The 18,822-nt window shown below is 45.1% G+C and overlaps 1 protein-coding gene across 1 annotated transcript in view; it reads right to left on the reverse strand.

The window, feature by feature from the left end:
• TAOK3 (TAO kinase 3) overlaps nt 1–18,822 on the reverse strand; it is a 144,478-nt gene that overhangs the window by 43,654 nt on the left and 82,002 nt on the right. Inside the window, exons 7-11 of the mRNA XM_024216266.3 lie at nt 18,529–18,625; nt 13,993–14,106; nt 12,826–12,917; nt 8,543–8,636; nt 6,693–6,774 (exon numbers count right to left, since the gene is read on the reverse strand). Coding sequence (XP_024072034.1) covers nt 6,693–6,774; nt 8,543–8,636; nt 12,826–12,917; nt 13,993–14,106; nt 18,529–18,625 — 479 coding nt within the window. The remainder of the gene's footprint in view (nt 1–6,692; nt 6,775–8,542; nt 8,637–12,825; nt 12,918–13,992; nt 14,107–18,528; nt 18,626–18,822) is intronic.

The raw sequence follows: 18,822 nt of genomic DNA on the forward strand, positions 1-18,822 counted from the left end.
TAAGATGACACACACGGTTATGTGTTTTGGTTTTTAAACTACATTTTTAATGTAACTGTCCCTTTAACAAAGCTCATATCAAATACTGAGCTGACATTGCATTCATTCTCAGAAGCATTTAATTCAACAAATCACTTAGTACACTCCCCATTGAAAAATACCACCACAAACATAACCTATATCCCTCCTTGTGTAAAAGAGCCCGGGCTGCCCAAAAATAGCTCGAAAGAAGAAAGTACGGCAGGCTGTAAGCGGAGGAACTTTGGGGCTGATGAAGAAGGGAACAAATCTGTCGCGCAGCAATCAGAATCTTCCAATAAACCAATTAAAAGGACTGAAAATGTACAATCTATGAATGACGTCTCCGCTCCAATTGTTTACACAGACTCCTGCCCCAGGTAACCATGAAATCATATCCTTCAATGAATTTGCACTATTACTAGAGAGCTGAAGGATTGCCAAGCCACATGAATGAATCATCAAGAAACTAACAACATAACCCTATTAGCTGGTCAAAGGATTATCAATGTGCTGCAAGTGGAACCAGAGAAGAAAACACTGGTATGTGCTGTACAGCACATACTCAGATCACAGGGAAAAAAATACACCAGGCTCCGAAGAGATTAAAAACGGAGCCTGATTTATCAGCATTTCAATGGAAAACCAAGCCATAGGAGTTAAATATATATACTAGATGGTCTAGGTTTACAGCAAAGCCAGAAGAAAGAGCGCAAAGCGGACTATGCAGTACAGAGTGTATGGTTTCGATTTCTCACTTCACGAACCAAGAGAGGCTCTGATGCATCCATGAGAACACATTTTACTGAGCTGAAAGAGCAACAAGAGAAGCCATAAAACAAAGGCTGAATGGTAGCCTTAGAACAAAAATCAGAATCAAAAGGCTGCAAGGTAAGCACAGAGCAGCGATCTAACCAACTGTGGAAATGAAGCAAAAACCACTATGGAGCTAGTGATCCCTCTGCCGAAATATTCAAGGAAAAACTGAGTCCTGTTTACCTGGTGTGGAACAGCAGCGTGCCATGCAATTCTCACCAGCAGCCAGAGGAATAGCAGGCCACTGATCAATTTTAAAGAAAGGCAATATGTAAAAAAAAGCCTGATGGAAAAGGGGCCGGACAAATTTCACACATGGCTACCTTCTAAAGAAATGCTGCTCCTTGAATTTCCCAAAGATAAAGCCCCTGGAGTTACACAAGGCCCCTACACTTTTCAGGTAGGCTGTAGCCAGATGACATAAGGAGTTGAATGTCTGATTTACGATTCACTTCCTATCCGTAATGTCAATAAACTGGGGACATGCCCTTCAGTATGTGGTCCCTGGCCTACTTTCCTATTATAAACTGTAAACTGCTGCCAAGTTAGTGCAGCAAAGAAACTTTCTTTACTCCCAAAACAAATGGTAATTGATTAGGTTGGGAATGAAAACTGGTGCAAGACCATAAACAAAGGGCAATAATAAATGACAAAGTATCAAGTTTAGGAAAAGACTCTGATCAGTTGCTGTGGGAATTGGTGCTAAGTAAGTTTTAATTTAACACTTCATTAATAATACAGAAAAGGGCGTAAAAGGCACGTTAATGGAAGTCACAAAGCTTACTGCATTGCTAGCACCAGACTGGACAGAGACATAATAGGGAGATGCCAAGATTAGAAACATGGATAGAAAACCAAAGGAGATTCAACTTGAAAATAATCTAATACTTTAAAAAAAATACTACATGCAAACAATAATGCTAAAAAAAGACCTAAGGGTGGCAGTGGACAGGAAATTAGACAAGATTTTGCAACAAAACAGTAGCCAAAAAGGCCAATGAAGTTTGGAGCTGTATACAAAGAAGCATCATCATTACAGAGCAGAGAGGAACTAGCCAGACCTGGGACAGTACTTTCTGCTGTGGGCACATCAATACCAGAAAGATGTGTCAAAATGGAGAGAAAGGAGGAGAACAAAATGATCAGGAGGGCTGGAAGGACTGAGCTAGGAGAAAAGAGCTGCACATCTATAGTTTGGCTAAGAGAAGAGCAAGCAGAACAATCAAGGAAACTGTAGAACCCGACAAACATTTGAAGGGTGCAAAGACCACGGGAGGAGAAGTGAGCGAGTGCTTCCCGGTTGGCATTACTGGGATTAACAGCATGAAATTGGGAAAAGGAAAATTTAGGCTGAAAATCCTCCTGACAGGCTGCGGAACAGTCTCCCGAGAGAAATGGTGGATGACCCATTGCTGGGGCTTAAGACTAGATTGCCCAAGACTCTAGAGAATGCACCAGACAGAATAATCCTGCTCTGGCTGGGAGATGGATCAGCCGACCTAGAAGATCTTTTCCATCCCTAATTTCTATGATTAATCGGTAACTATCTGCAAACCTTGATTAAGGACTCAGGCCTCTGATCATGCAGAATGCAATGCAGTGGTGAATCTTGGAGAACTGGGAGCTCCACATCTCCCAGAAACTCCCTGCTGCTCACTCAAAATCTAAACCCAACTAGTTATACTGTCTTTTTAGATCTCCCACCACGCCCACAGAGAAAGCCTGTAGCACAAACCTTACAAATCTACAGTGCAACTCCATGAAAACTGGGTAAGAGGAAACTGTCCATTGCACAACAGAAAGGTAACATTTTCCTTCATGGGAGAATGAAGGAGAAAAAAAACTTGGATTGTAACAGAAGATTAATGGTCCCGTTGGTTTACAGAGGAGTTTGTGTAACGGCTCCAGGCAGGGCCTTTGTTAACGAAGGAGATCCATACAGTAACAATGGATGATAGCCAATGTATGGTTCCAAAAGAGGGTGAGTCATTGGGTTACATACATCAGAGGTGGGGGAAAAGGCCTATGATTTTGGTGAGGAAATCTCAATGGAGATGAGTTAGGAGGGAAAAAGTGATACTTAGCGCTACCATCTTGCTAGAACACAAATCTCTTGTGGCAAAGACTGTGGCAGAGCATTGGACAAGGAGGGAACCGAGCTCAAAAGAAACAAGATTAATGTACAGGCAGTTCAGGGAAGTGTCGAAGAGAAGTTTGTGCAAGCCGTACAAGTTAAGGGTCAAGAAACAGATCTGGCATCACCAGAAGGGGAGTGGAAGCGCCTCAAAAGAATGCGGATTGAGGCAGTGGAAGAGGTTTGTGGGCAACGTAGATGGGGAAAGCCCAGGAAAAGAGAGAAATGGTGGTGGCCTGATCAAGTGCAAATAGGAATCTGAGACAAGAAAATGGTGCAAAAAAAAAAAAAAATCGAATCCATCGAGTGTAAACGAAAACAAATACAACGAAGCAAAGCAAGCTACCAAGCAGGCAGTGAAAGCCAAAGAGTGACCAAGACAATTTATACGCCAACCTTGTAAATGACTCACAGTTAGCTGGCAAAAATATCTATAGCATTACAAAAATGAGACGCAAAGGGAAGGAGGATGATATTGTCACACCATTAGTAAATGATGACCAGGCGATACTACTAGTAACACCTGAACAAGTGAAGGAGCGGTGGAAAAAATACTTTGAGAGTCTCTTAAATATGGCAAACCCCTTTAGGGTGGAGTGACCAACATGTGACCCTCATGTAGTGCCTGAGCCTCACACAACAGTGGGTGAGGGGAGATACGCAGTTCGGGTAATGAGGAACAGTACGGCATCAAGACTCAAAGCGACAGCAGACCTGGTGAAAGTCTTGGATGAGTGAGGCATAAAATGGATGAGCAGAAACGTTAAAAGTCATATGGTGAGGCAAGACAATTCCCGAAGGCTGGTGCAAGTCTATTCTGGTCCCAGTACTTAAGAAGGGAAGTTTCCATGAATGTGAAAAGTATCGAGGGATAAAACTCATGTCGCGTGGGATGAAGATACAGGAACAGACCCTGGGGATGGCAGGATTTGGAGAATGTGGAACTCCTCCTGGAACAAGAGCAGTTCAGCTTTAGGAAAGGACAAGGAACCACAGATGGCATGTCTGTAAATTGGCAAAGGACAGAGAAGTGGCTAGAGCACCACCAGGATAGTGTCTGGGCTTTTATAGACCTAGAAAAGGCATACGATAAAGTGGACAGAAAGATGCTCACACCGGTGCTGAGGTAATACGGAGTGTCTGAGGATTTAGTAACTATGGAGAATGCCCTACATAAATCACCTAAAACAGTGATCCAAACATGTTTTGTAACGACAAGCACGTTTGAAGTGAAAGTTGGACTGCACCTGTGGTCGGCCGCAAGTCCACTGCTATTTATCATATTGATGGACTACATCAGCATGAAGATCTCAACAGGAAAAGGTGAAAAGCTGCTCTATGCAGATGACAGCAACCAGGGCGCCCTCAAAAGAAGCGACAGAGGAAATAATAAGCCAGTGGTATAACCAGATAAGCTGGGATGGGTTGAAAATGAGCATGACTAAGACAGAGTTCATGTGGATCCCTAGCCGTGCCACAGGGAAACTGGACATAGAGATTAGTGAAATGTGACTAAAGCAGACAGACCAGTTCAAGTACCTTGGTGGGTCAGGTGTGGAAGCCGGCGATCTTGAATGCGTTGGACAGTCCAGATTGAGGAATGCTGGAAGAGTGTGGAATAACATCTCAGGGATTATGCATGACAGGCGTATGCCACTGAGCCTAAAAGCCCAACTGTATAGAAAAATGGTGGGCCTCACACAGCTGTGTGGTGCAGAAGCATGGGTGACACAGAGACGGCAGGTTCAGCGCCTACAGGTGTTCAAGATGAGATGTTTTCGTGCCATAAGAGGAGTTACACGAAGAAAGAGATTTCAAAAGGAAAGTATTAGGATGGAAGTCAAAGTCCATGATGCGGCTGACAAAAACCAGGAAGGGCAACATCACTGGTTCAGAAACATGCAGAGGATGAATGAAAGAGACCTGCTGAAGATAGCATGGCAGGAAAGGGACTCAGAGGAAAGCCACGGAAGCAATGGATGGATTGCATCAAAGAAGATGGTCAGTAGGTGGACCTTAGTGCCGCCTTGGACAGATGAAGATGGAGGGTGTTTGCACGATGACCCAACCCCAGTTGAGGGGATAAGGGAAAGATGGAAAAGAACACACACACTAATATCCAATTTCTGATTAACATTCTTTTCCTCTCCACTTCTAAGACCATACACGAGGTCACCCTCCCTCCGGGCTAGAGAGGGAGCAGTCCTGTAACGCAGAACCCAACGCTGCTTCCTGCACACTCCATTGCCACGCTACTGGACCAGTAGGCTGGCTTGCTGTTTTAAACTAAATCTGGAGGGCAGAAATCCCCTCTCGCCTCTCAAAGCTTTTGAGCATGTACTCTTAAGTCTCGTCTCTACAACAAAAACTGCCCATTGGATAATTTAACAGTGGGTGCCTGCAACAGGGGCAACTAAACTAATGCTGGCGATGGTTTGTCCTTTCCTATGCTTATAGTTCAACTACGTTCAGCGCTGCTGCAGAAATCATGATTAAATCTTTTATCCATTTGTTGCTGACAGGCTCTTCCTTCAGCTAGGGAGGCTACTCCACGAAATACTGCCTCAGGAGACTTGCAACTTCCTTCCAGAACTCAAACCTGTTTTCTGCAAAGGGGCAGGAGTCCTGCGACTGCTCCCAAAGTTGTTCCTCACAACATGAGCCCTTTTCCCATGCAGCTTACCCTTAGTCCTTTCCAATAGTGAACCTCGGAGCATCCTGTTACAACAGACGCATTTTAACAGGAGCAGAATGAAGTCTGAAAACAGAACATCAAGTGCCCTAATTCTCTAGCAATGCAAACAAACAGGCCACCAGCCTTTTACATTTCACGTTGGCAGGTTGCAAATTTCTGAAGGAACAATGCAGCCAGATATGAAAAGTGATTCTCAGAACCAGCTGTTTTGCCTGTAACAGGGTGGATTTCAAATGAACCATTTACATGAAAGGAGGCTTAAACGTGATGCTTTAGAAAGATGCATCAACAACAGTGGCAGCCAAGGTTGTGCATAAAGGATGAAATTCATCTCTGCGCAGAGGGCCAGTCCAAGGCCACTACCCAACAGGTCAGTGCAGAAGGGTGAGTTTCAGCCCAGGTTAACCACAGCTGTCTGAAGTGCCATCTTATTCCACACGACATTTGGCATTCCCAATTAGTATTTCATACTAGCAAGAGTCTGGTGGCAAGAGGTAGGGGACCATGAATTCATTCATTTATTGTCATGGTGAATTTTAAGGCTGTCTTGCAAAATTCTACTGGCCCAAAGTGAGATTTAATTTTTGGAACGGACAAGTAAAATATCACCAATTTTCCATCGTCATTGAAATGTAAAAGGGTGGGCAAATGGGTTCAGTGCCTGGACTGGGAAATGGTCATGATACTTTTGCAAAGCTGCTTTAAAAAGGTCTTTGCTTCGTTCACCCACCCTTTATCATGTAAGCTGTGGGGAGGGAAGCTGTTAAATAGAACAGAAGCGGAAATTACATTTCTAAATGAAACTACATAGTGATCATAATAAAAAGGGAAAATTCTTCAGGAAAACCAATCCACAGGGTGCAAGTAGTCCCGACCTTGCAGTGCCCCTGTCTACCTGGATACACTAGAAAATGGCCTACTCCACTCTGTCAAGCGACGTCCTGTCCCACCACCAATACTGGTAACATTACTCCACCTCCGACCTCTCTCCCTCCCCCAAACTTCTGAAATAGAAAAGTGAAATGTTACCCGCAACAGGTCTGCTGACGATGGCCTTTCCTGAGGTATTTTCTGCAAGCAGTAATCAACAAATCCCCTAAAGGAGTCCGTCCTGTGGAGAGAGAGAAATTTAAGGGGGGGAATCATTTCAGGGTCCAGAAGGCACACTGGTGACTTTCAAAATTTATCTGCATCAGTAAGAGGAAAAAAATAAATAAATCTGTATTTCTTTGTTCTTAAGTTCTGGGACACGAGAGAAACTGGATTGTTGACAAGTGTACTGGTTAATTCCCTTGGTTCCTCAATGCAGGGAGAAACGCACGGGCACTCACAGCGAGGGGGAAATCACAGTGTGCGTTGGACAGCAAGATGTTCTGTACTGGAGTTCAAGTCCTTTTACTCTAGTGAAGGTGAAGTTTGCACTAGCAGATGCATCTTCCACGAGAAAGAGGCTTTCCTTTTAATAACTTGATGGTAGAGATCTCCATTTTATCCAATCATTACTGACAATGCACCAGCTGTGGCACTTAAGCACATGTTTCAGGGCCTTGCTCAACTGGGGCTGGTATCTTGAGGGATTCCCTGTCTCCCCATGCCCAGGAAAAGAAAAATAGTCTCCTTAAGTGTATTGTTCCCTCCCTGCCAATGAAACTCAGACATTAACACATTTCAACAGGAGTAATATTTCTGTACAGACTACACTGATTTCCTTCTGTTTTTAGTCTCTATGTGCATTTTTGGTGCCAATGTGAGGATACAAAGGGCAATAGAAAAGTCCATCACTAACAGGGATATCAATTCATATGCCGTATTCACAGGTACTCCGCAGCAATCTTCCCCTCAATTTCAGTAACAAGACCTTTGGATTCTCTGGTGCTCCAGACCAGCAGATGGAAAGTCTGTGACAGCATCACACAGGTTCTAGTGACTTAGGACAATGAATACTACTCCTGCGTTATTAAATTGAACTTACTTTATTCTGCCCCTAGGTTTTTTTAATTTTCCATATGCTGTACATGAAGCACAGTAACTGCACAATAAACATCGTCAAGACGGAAGTTAGCGGTTTGGGCGTGTGGGTAGACCACCAACTTTTTGGCACCTGGAAAGGCGTGCAAGGCAGATTGGGATTATGGGACAAGTACATTAGCTGAATGTTTCCATTATGAAATAACTGACGTGACAATTTGAATGGCTATCATTAGGTTTCAGAGTTAACACGTGTGCCGATAACAGGGCAAGTTCATACCCATCTATGAGCTTTGTTTCAGGCTGTCCGCAGATTGAGGCTACCATCATTGCCTCAGTTACACTCCACTTTTGGAGGGTTTCCTTTGCAACCATAAAAGAGCAAGACATTTTTAAAAATCAAAGCTTGGATTCTGGAACACAAGTGCGTGGCAAGGTGAGGATTCTGCAGCCACAGAGCCCTGAATATTTGACAAAGCTCCTAAAGTGACTCCCAGGAAAAGCTAGTTGAATCTACCTATCTGCAGCTATCCTTTCAATCAGGTTTTGCTGCACAGTTACATTAACAGTTCCTCCTTCAGCCAAGCACCATTCACACCTGGAAATTCTGTTGACTTAGGTTGGCTTAATACACACACTAACATTTTACTTCATGCAGTATCTACAGGCGCGTAATTAGTACCTGCACACATCGGACTGCAGGACAGCCGAAGTGACAGCAGGTCAAAGCTAAGCCTACCTACTAGAGAATATCTGTGCAGTAGTAGACATGGAACTTGACAGCTGACAGTCAATCGCTACACCAGAACAAGCGCTTTCCTTGTCAGATACTTAACCACGTGAAGGGTGCTGGAGGGGCCAATGGTTTTCAGGAAAACAAAAACCAAAAGAGAACAGAGTAGCATTCTTACCATTCATTTGACTGTAACGTAGGGGAGTCATTCTGGGCTATGTGATATAAGGCACTCATTGCATTCATGTTGAAAAGGGGAGGCTTCCGTTCGGCTGGAAAGACAAGAGAGGAGCGATAAAGCATGAGAAGAAAACGGAGAAAGACAAGGAAGTTCAAGCAAGGTGTCGCTGCTAAATCAATAGCTCATTACTGTCGTCATGCCACGTAAACCCATTATTTTAATCTCCAAGGTTAGTTCAGGACAGCCCTTTAGGAAAACTGTTGGTCATCTGAATGCTGGATGGGACAGCTCCTGAGAAAACAAGTGCAACCCAGTGGGTTTTACCTGTAAAAAGGGTTCTACTATCTTTTACCCTAGTGACATCTTCCTGAGTTTGGCCTGCTGCAGTAAATACAGGACAAGAAATAATTGTCGGCACAAGTGAAGCATGATCACCATCTGCCCTGGAAAAGCTGGGAACTGGCACCTAAAAATGCTGGGTGCTCTGCCTGACAACATCTGATGCTAAAGTGGACAAGATGCCTTTGATTTTGGTGCCCTTGTAATTGCAACCAACTGGCAGAAGGACAACAATTTGCCTGCCTACCTGCTTCTTTGCTAAATTCCTCCTCAGCTCCCCTTAGCCATAGTCACTCCTGGGAGTGCACTTCTGAAAGGGGACTCAACTTCGGTCTGTCTGTGCTCTCCTCAAAACAGGGCACAACTGCGGATCAGAGAAACGGAGGCAGGAGGCCAGTTTTCACCCTGGTCCAAGGTCAGACGTACCATGACTCAATGCAGCCAGATTTTTAAGTTCATGTCAGGTCAGAGCAGAGCAGCTGCTTGTCCCTGACATGCAATGTGCATACAACTCAACACGATTATTTTTTCAGACTAATTTTGGCTATGCAAGAAATTGGGTCCCCACCATCCTGGGTCAGACAAACACTTGAGAGCCAGGTCCCGGTAGCTGAATAAGAAAATTGGTACTTTCCAAGAGGATTAGCAACAACAAGAAATACTTGGTAAAAAAGCTTTGAGATCCTTGAATGAAAAGCTCCATGGAAGTTCACATATTAGTTCAGCCTCAATGCCCATATGGGGTCTATCACAATACCCATTTTACAGTGGGGAAAACAATCACAGAGAGGTTCAGTGACTAGCTGAAACCCACAAAGCAGGCCTGGGAAGAGAACCCAGGAGCTCTGATTCTCCATTTCTTAATTCTGAAATACAAACTGCATCAAGGGGAAGCGAGTTCTAGCCGCTGAAATGCAAGACTAGTAATTGCCAGCCATCACACAGCATGAGAGATGGAACTACCCCCTTTCTGTCGGAAACAACATTTCTCCCCATTCCTAGTCCCCTTTGCCAGGCCCCAGGGTCTGCTGCCAGCTGAAGGTTTACCAGAAGTACCATTTTCAGGGAGCTTTCCCTTACAGCAAAGATCACTTCCGATAGATGGCTACAAACACAGTTTTAAAATGGGTTATTTTTTCTATGAAAACGATCTACTGAACAAATACAAAGTTACTTTTCAAACTTTAAAATGTGCACAACCATTCTATAGAACAGCTACTGCAGCAACATATGCTAGTGCTAACTAGCCAATTATCAGTTGCCATTAATTCCTTTTTGACCTATTAACACTGACTACCCTGGTGTAGTATTCGGTTTATTAAAGTTTTCTCAAAAGCCAACTCTCAAGATACAGAAGGTCCCACCATAACAGGGTACGGTCTGAATGCTTAACAACATTTAACAGCTCTCACAGTGCAGGGTTTCACTGCTTATGTTTCGTGTTTTTCTTATAACCCTTACTTATTTGATGGGCCCTTCGCTGAGAATTATTGTGGTAACTATCACTGTATATAGGGGAGAGAACATGTATTTTACCTGCGGGTGCAGACACTGAGGAAAACACAAGGGGTCCCTGATGAGGAGACTGGGATCAAGAACAGGAGAAAACAGAACAAAGCTGTCACGGCAGAATGGTGTGGGACAAAGGGAGGGAGGGGGAATTATCTCCGTGGCCCCATTAAGAGCACAAGAGAATTGTCATCTTTGGGGTTTGTTGCTCATGTGCTGTTTCTTGCAACATGCCTCAGGGGTTTTCCTTGCTGGCTGGGGCAGCATTCAGGTTACAAGCGTGATATGTTATGCTGCCTTGTCTGAAGATTTTCCTGTGCCGTCAGGAATTTATCCCACATCATCCCACATTTAGCCATGTTGCCTATTAATCAGTGTACACCGCATGCTAGGTCTCCACCCATACGAAGCAGCCTTTGTGGACAGGAGGGCCTGGCTGCGCAATCCTCACAGAAAGAGGCAGTTACTACAGCACTGCACCAGTTGACCATACTCTGGATGGTGAGGTGAAAAGCTGCTCAAACGTTCGGTGTTGATGTTTGGACACTGGAGGAAAGGAACTGGGGCTTCCCTCAGCCTGAGAGAGTCAGTGAGCCCCCCACCCCCCACCACTACCGGCGGCTAGTAACCCAGCAAGAGCGACTCAGGGTCTGACAATTATTATCAACAACACAGGACCCGAGTACTTGTGAGATGCCGTGTTGCTTTTTATTCCACTGAGCCCATGCAGGCTGACAGCACAGAGCTGTTGACCACCCCCCAAGACACCCCAGAGGGCACTGTGAGAGGCAGCATCTTCAGTAGCCCATCACTGTGGAGCTCCTTTCTCCCACTGCCATATATGAAAGCAGACGGGTGGCATCCTCCTTCACATTGAAACTCAAGGCATGGTTTCCTTTTCTGAGCTTCGTTTCTCTGCCTCTCAAAGTTGGTTCCCACTGTGGCATCTTGTCAGGCCTCTTACCCAGGTCCTATGGTTATCCATCAAGTGCTGTGAACGTGCTTGTCCCTCCACCCAATACAGAAGAAGATATGGGTCCAGGCCCCCAGGCAGACAATTCAACTGTACAGACAGTGCAGGTCAGACACACAATACACGAGGTGAGAAATTTGAGAGTGGGATAAATAATCCCGTCTCAATGGGTGTGTATTTTTAAAATGGCTTCTGTGGATGAACACTGGAAAGATATCAGGGGAGAACTTGGTTTTAAGAAGGGATTTAAATGGAGCGGGCAGTGAAGCTTGCCGTAAGGGGAAGCACTGAAGAAGGCACAATAAAGAACGGAGGAGGACACACAGGGTTTAAGGCATCTGTTTTTAAATCTGGGGTTACAGGAGTTTATCATCTTTGTGTACCAATAGGCCCCTTACCTGCAAGTGATTTCAAAAAAGCAGGTTGGAATCTTTATCGTTAGCTATTGGTTATAGGCCAAATTCAACTCTGGTATAGGAGGACAATTCATTTGGACTTCATTGGAAGTTTCTTCTGCTTACACCAGCACTGAATTTGTTTCTATATCAGGAATTTGCTACCAAAGGGCTCAGTCCCCTGGATTGTACAGTACCTCAACTCCTATGGAAATCAACAGGAGTTGAGGGCATAGAGCACCTTGTAGAGACATTCAGCAACACACAGGATTGGGTTCAAAGGAAGAACCTGCCAGCATCAGGAGCAGTTCTCCTGTGATGACTGCAACCAATCTACTGTGGGCTCATCCATGTGTTTCTGCTGGAAGCAGACAGTGAACTCAGGAAATAGGGGATAATTCATACAGACCTGCAGAACCTCTGACAATTATAATCCACTATCATCCAGGAGGAAGCTCAATTTCCAAACGTAGCAGCCAGCTGAGACACCCAAATCCTACATCTGGATGCTTAAACTGGCTCACAGGAATGTAAATGCTCTTTTTCTGTTCCTACAGTAAATGCCAATTTGAGGAACCAAATGTAGGTTTGGGATGGTTTCTTAAGGGGCTCCTGTTAGAAAACTGGGCCTGCAGAATCACATTGACAGCCTTTTCTTTTGTTTTCCTCCAGAAGAACCTTTTATTCAGAGGACTTTCAATATTCTATTAGCTACAGCAGCTTCAGTGCTTCCTCTTCTGCCAGCAATGGAGGCTCTGCCCAAACCCAGCTCTGGCTAAACACATTAAAAAAGGCCAACCAAAACCTTTTTGTGCTCAGAGTTGTTATTCCCCGAGCACCTCAGGCTAGTATAAAACACAGTAGTGGTGATAGTTAACTCTTGATATACCAGAGAGAATGAAGTGTTTGTAGTCAAGCATTTACCTGCAGGGTTTTCTAAGTGTGTCAAGCTCTTTTTATTTAAGAGGGAGAAGAATCTTCCAGTCTTTTAGGACACCAGAATCAATCACAAATTCAGCATGATGTGGTACTTGGCAAAGAAGCAGAATAATGCATTCACTCACCTAACTCAATGCACGTGATCCCAAGAGACCAAATGTCCACCTTCCCATCGTACTGTCCTTCGTCCATAGCCAAGATCACCTCTGGGGCCATCCTACCAAGCACAGCACAAAATATGCGGGTTATGGGGAAAAAAAATCAACAGCACAGACCTTCTTAAAAAGACACCTTCGTTGTCTTCAGTTGCGCAGCGGCCTCAGAACGTAAAGAATCAGCATGGAGCTGAGTAAAGCCATGCTGAAATAAAACAACTCTTGCCTGCATTAGCAGCTTCTCCAAGAGGCATTTTTAAGAAAGGAAAGAAAACGAGAGGCCAACCTGGATCGTCTTGCTATTAGCGCAACATGCTGGCACATGGGAGACCCACACCAATCTCAAAGGCATTGTACCTGGAGTCAGCCAGCAGGGGCTGAAGTGTCCTAAAGGCGTAACTTTCAATCTCCCCAGAGATGGTGGGTTTTTTCCACTAGCACGCCAGGAGCATTTTCCAGCAGACATGTGCAGCCTGTGAGTGCAGCTATGAAAGGAACAGGGGAATCTGGAACAGAGTGGGGAAAGATGGCGGTCCAGAATAAAGGGAGGGGTGAAAAAACAGGGGACCCGGCTTGGGAAAGGTTCAACCTCTTAACTTGCTACTTCAGGGAGGAAGTAGGCTTCTCACCCCATGTACTTGTGCAGAGGTTGGGCGATACGTGATCTCTGGCATCAATGCCCTGGAGAGTCTGCCATGAAATAAATGGAGTGTAAAGCTATGCTGGGCCACTGGGTTGGGAACATTAATCAACTCAAACGAACATCCAACAAGTTTCTTCAAAACAGAGTTCTAAATTATTTACATGCCTATCCCTGCTGCCCAGTCAGACTGATGGGGCTCTGGCCCCCCGGGCAATAGAGTCTGTCCATTACCTAGGACAAAAATCTATTTTTTAAGCTCCTGGCACTATGATAATTGAAACAGTGACAGTGGCCACATCAAACTGTGCTGCAAAGGCCACCTTTTCTCATGGGCACTCAGGAGGAAAGTGGGTTGAAGAGCTGGGTGTGGAGGCTTGAAAAGGCTGCTCAGTTAATGCTACTGGTTGGAGGTGTTTAATGCCGCACATCAGTCGTGAAGCGCCAGAAGTGAGAGAGAGGAACTATGAAGACTAACGTGTTCCAGCTCTACTTACCAGTAAGGGGTCCCCACAAAGGAGTTGGCAGGAGAGACTATAGACGCAGACCCAAAATCAGCTAGTTTCACCTGACCCGGTTCCGTTAGGAGAATATTTCCAGCTTTAATATCCCTTGGGAACAAAAGAGGAGAAGTGCGGTTTTGATTACAATTAAAAATGCAGTGACACTACAGTCCATTAGCCTTTCTGCAGAATAAGAGCAATGCAGCACCGAAGATTTAAAAGCCCCCAAAGAGCGATTATTTACTCCTGTTTATGATGATGGTGCATCGGAGCCACCAAGAATGCGCTGCTTTGTGCCAGGCACTTTACAAACACGGGATAAGATGGACAGACTCTGCCCAAGAGTTTACAATCTCGGCAGACAAGAGAGACACAGGATGGGGGAAAGGGGGATCACACACAAGCAGAGTGAACCACGTCAGAGCAGCAAGTGACATTTGTGCCACTGTTGGTTTTAGTTATGAGGGAATAAGCTAACTGGAGAGAAAAGCCAGGGGAAAGGGGCCACTCAAGGGGAGAAGAAGGTAAGAGGGGCAGGTCTGGAGTGAAACTTAAGTAAAGAGACTGGGAGGGAAGGGTGGAGAGGGCTGGAGCAAACAGCCAATCAGCCCAGGGCAGAGAAAGTCCAGTCAAAACGGTCTCTGAGTGCCCCAGGTCCCTGTTTTGGCTGCTTCTGCGGCTGCTCCTACTGGCTGGAGAAAGGGACTCGGTAATCATGTGGCTTTTCTGGGAAAAGGGAACTGCCAGGCACTAGAAAGGAGAAAAGATTAATGATGACCTTGTGGTTTAGCCACTGGCCTGAGACTTAAGAGATCTGGGTTCAATACTCAGCTCTGCCACCTTGTATGACCTCGGGCATGTCACAGCAGCCATCCCGTGCCTCAGTTTCCCCATCTGAATGAGGATACGACTACTTTCGTATCTCACAGGGGTACAGCCAAGGGAGGATTAATTAGAATTGTAGGGGTTCCAATTATGGTTATGATGACTCTGTAAGTAGACAGACACGATGTACAGATATGAAACCATTTAAGCGGATACAAAACATTAATTCTTAAGTGCCAGCAGTAAGGGGGTTAAATTCAAATGAACTTGTGAAATGTTGCTAAAAGGTTAAAGCCATTCATTCCATGACACTTGGCTAAGTGCCTAGATAGAGCTACAGATAATGTCACCAAGCTCAGGACCCAGGCAGAATTGTCTGTCTAGTCTTCGCTATACTGGAAACGTTTCTTCTCCCACCGCCTCCCAATATAAAACTAGGAAGAAAAACCAACAACAAAAAGATTGTTTTAGGGGATCCAGCTCTCGTTATAAGCAGTATAATAATGTACTGTAAAAACTGAGACAGCATTTGGATAATGAGGGGGAAATAGTACCCCAGGGATGTTTTCACATGGCAGCATCTCAGTTATTTGCTTTTTGCAAAAGCAGGCCCTCCGCAGAAATGGAAGGTGAGTTAAAAGTCCCAGCTGAGTCAGGCTGTTAACACTGTAGCTAACGGCAATGCCAAGTTCTCCTTTTTCAAAAAACATCACAATACACAATAAACCACTTGAAATCTGCAGTTTCCCCCCACTCTGCGGCCCACTACGTAAGCCCCCAAACAGCATGACCTTTTACCTCATTATTAGTATCACTGCAGCTGCTAGAGACCTAAACATGTTTACGGTCCCCGCTGTAGCGGGCATGGTCTGAACACTGGCACGAGACAATCCCTACCCTAAAGAGCTCCCATTCTAGACCTGTGGTTCTCAACCCACGGCCTGTGGGTTGCTTGCAGCCCAATCAGCACACAGCTGTGGCTGAGGTGACATCTTCAGGGCCATATAGGTAGTATATATACTGTGTGGATGTGGCCCAGAAAATACACAGAGAGCTGCATATGCAGCCCACAATGGTAAATAGGTTGAGAACCACTGTTCTAGACAGACAAGATAGACAGCGTGGGAGAGAAACAGAGGCACAGAGAGGTAAAGCGACCTGCTCAAGTTCACAGCGGGTTAGGGAATAGAACTCAGGTCCCCTGACTCACAGTCCAGAGCTGCATCCACTAGACCAACACTGCTTCTCAAACCTGAACCTAAACCATAACTATCCCAACAACTTTTTACTGATATTTTCATCCCAGTGTCCCAGTTAGGGGAACACACTGAAATGTCGGGGTGTGCTTGTCTGTGCAGAGAGTTTATTTCTATAGGGTACTCCTACAGAGAAGGCATTTTACAAGCCTGCCCTGAACTGTATGTGCAAAGACAGAACCCAGATAAAGTGCAAAATACTCAGGAAGCCTACGCCATTATGTCCAATGCTATCTCCAGTTCACTCTAATCTGTGAAAAATTAACAGAAGCTTGTGCAACAGCCCTATGTCACCAGAAAAAAGCCTTCACTGAGTAACAATGTACTGCCCATATTATAGTTATTCTTAGCAAAGCTAGGACATTGGATTCACAGGGGTAGCAAGTGACAGTACGAATAAAGAACTTTGGGTTTGGGCAAATATATTTGCTCCTTGCTAGTTTATGGTTTATCTACTATCTGCAATTTAAAAGAAAAATAGCTTCATCCTATTGCATTCCACGCAATTATGTTGGACATCCTGTTAGAGAACAGAAGAGGATGCACAATTAGGAAGCTGCACTTCTTCGGTCTCACCACAGGGTGTCCCCCTTATGCCAAGTCATGCTCAGCTTGTTTGCCTCTCTACGGGGCAGGAAAACAGAAGTTATATTGGTCCCAGGAGATGAGAGAGACAAGGTGGGTGACGTAATATCTTCTACTGGACCCACTTCTCTCGCCAGCACAAGTCGGTCCAATAAAAGAAGTGTGACGTTGGCAGTTTGGTTTGGTGGTCACTCAGCGATGAGGCGTGTGCCACAAAGAGCTTTTGTAGAAGAAATTTTGCACGGAGGCAGATGAAAGCCAACCTCAGTGGAGGCCTTTCCTCCGAAAGAAGCTGTCCTCCAATTGCATTATTACTGATGAGTCATATTACTGTAATGCTTAGCGGCCCCAGTAATAGACATGGACCCCACTGTGCTGGGTGCTGTAAAAACACAGAACATATACAGCCCTGGCTCCAAAGAGCTTTCCGTGTAAGACAGGAGACGGCAGGTGGATACAGACAGGCAAATACAAGGAAATAGTAAGACAGTAGCCGAGAAACAATAAGACAGGTGGCTCCATCAAGGCAATGCTCCTCGCTGTGAGCAAATGAGGCCAATCATATTCCTTTGATCCCATAATTTCAGACACTAGGGTCTAGCCGAGAACCAAAGTGCTCTTCTTGGCTCTCTCTGCTGTGGGACAGATTTTCCTCCCCACCTCCCAAGTCCAGGAGCTGGGCATCCTTGTGGAGTGTGCGAAGAGCCGTGGCTGAGAGCAGAACAATAGTTCTGCTTCTGCTACTGCAGAACAGAGTCAACAACAGTTCCAACAAAGTGGTTTTCATGGGGTAGCCAGGATGTGTTAACACACCGGAGCGTCCAGTGCCTCTGAAGGAAACTCTTCATTGTAGCAGCCCCAGGATGTGCTAACTGCCTCTGCCAACTGTTAGTCTGCAACTGGACACGAGGTTATCAACATGGGGAGGATCTGAGCCCAGTGACTGGTTTCAAACTGCCTCTGGAAATAGAGAATCCTCACCTTTGCTCACTAATGCTGTGCTAACCCAGATCACCCGTTTCATAGCAATACCCCAACCTACGGGATTAGGAGTTACCAAAAGAAGACGAGACACACACGTGTGTGTCTTGTCATGTTAAATTTCTGACAAAAGACAAGAGAGTCGGAAATTCAAATGGCCACACACTGGCAAACTTTACATCACGCAGGACAATTTCCCCAAACAGCCCGAGTCCGGTAGCAGGCCTGGGGGCTTATGCCCGCTGCTTCAGAGGAAGGTGCCTAGTGCACACTCTCCGCTTGTGTGATGCTTTATCCTGGACAAGTGAAGTTTCTTCCTGACCTCTGCAGTGGTCAGCTGATTTCCTGAGGCATGAATTTTATCTACTCAGATCTCAGCAAGTACGGTGTAACTGTTACTATTATTGGTCCGAAAGTTAATCAAGCTCTCTTAAACCTGGCTTATGTTTCACTTTACACACCTGTAAACGGTCAGGTATCTTTCCTGTATTTCCTTTGTCATCACTGATTCACCTAACTGCTTCCTCCCTCACATGCAGCCCCGTTTGCCTGGCAAATTTGTTTGGTGACATTGACAGTGAAGTATTTGGAAAACCACTATCACAGAAAAAGAAATCAACCGTTGGATTGCAGCTTCACTAATGATTGCAGCAAAAGAGCAGGCTCATTAACAAGGAGACAGCTTCTGTTTACAAACATACCCTGGCATTAGCAGTGCTGGGAAAGGGAATACTGAACGATGACATCAGTGTGTCAGGAGTTCTGGTTAAATATTACTGTTTTATAAAGATTACCGGAGTGTAGCAGAGCAATTCTCTAAGGCTTCTCATCAGCCCTCAACCTAGAGCAAGATAAAACATGGCAGTAATGGACTGTATCTTACCTATGAATCTTAGCATGAGAATGCAGGTAGGCCAGCCCCTGCAAGGCACCATGGGTAATGGCAGCAATCTCCACTTCCTGAAGTGGTTTCTTGTGAACTAAAGGGTTTAAACAACAAGACGAGGTAAGTTAGATTTGTTCCTTGCCAAGGATTTACACAGCACTGGGAGAGGAAGAGTGAGTCACATTCTTGGAACACAACTGACCTTTGCAGACCATGAGCAGGATAATACCTATACACCCCTATGTATTTCCTATGGCAAAGAGGTACAAGGAGCTTCAGGATGAACAGCAT

The sequence above is a fragment of the Terrapene carolina genome, unplaced genomic scaffold, assembly GCF_002925995.2.
Source record: "Terrapene carolina triunguis isolate 2854851 unplaced genomic scaffold, T_m_triunguis-2.0 Scaffold951, whole genome shotgun sequence".
NCBI lineage: Eukaryota > Metazoa > Chordata > Testudines > Emydidae > Terrapene > Terrapene triunguis.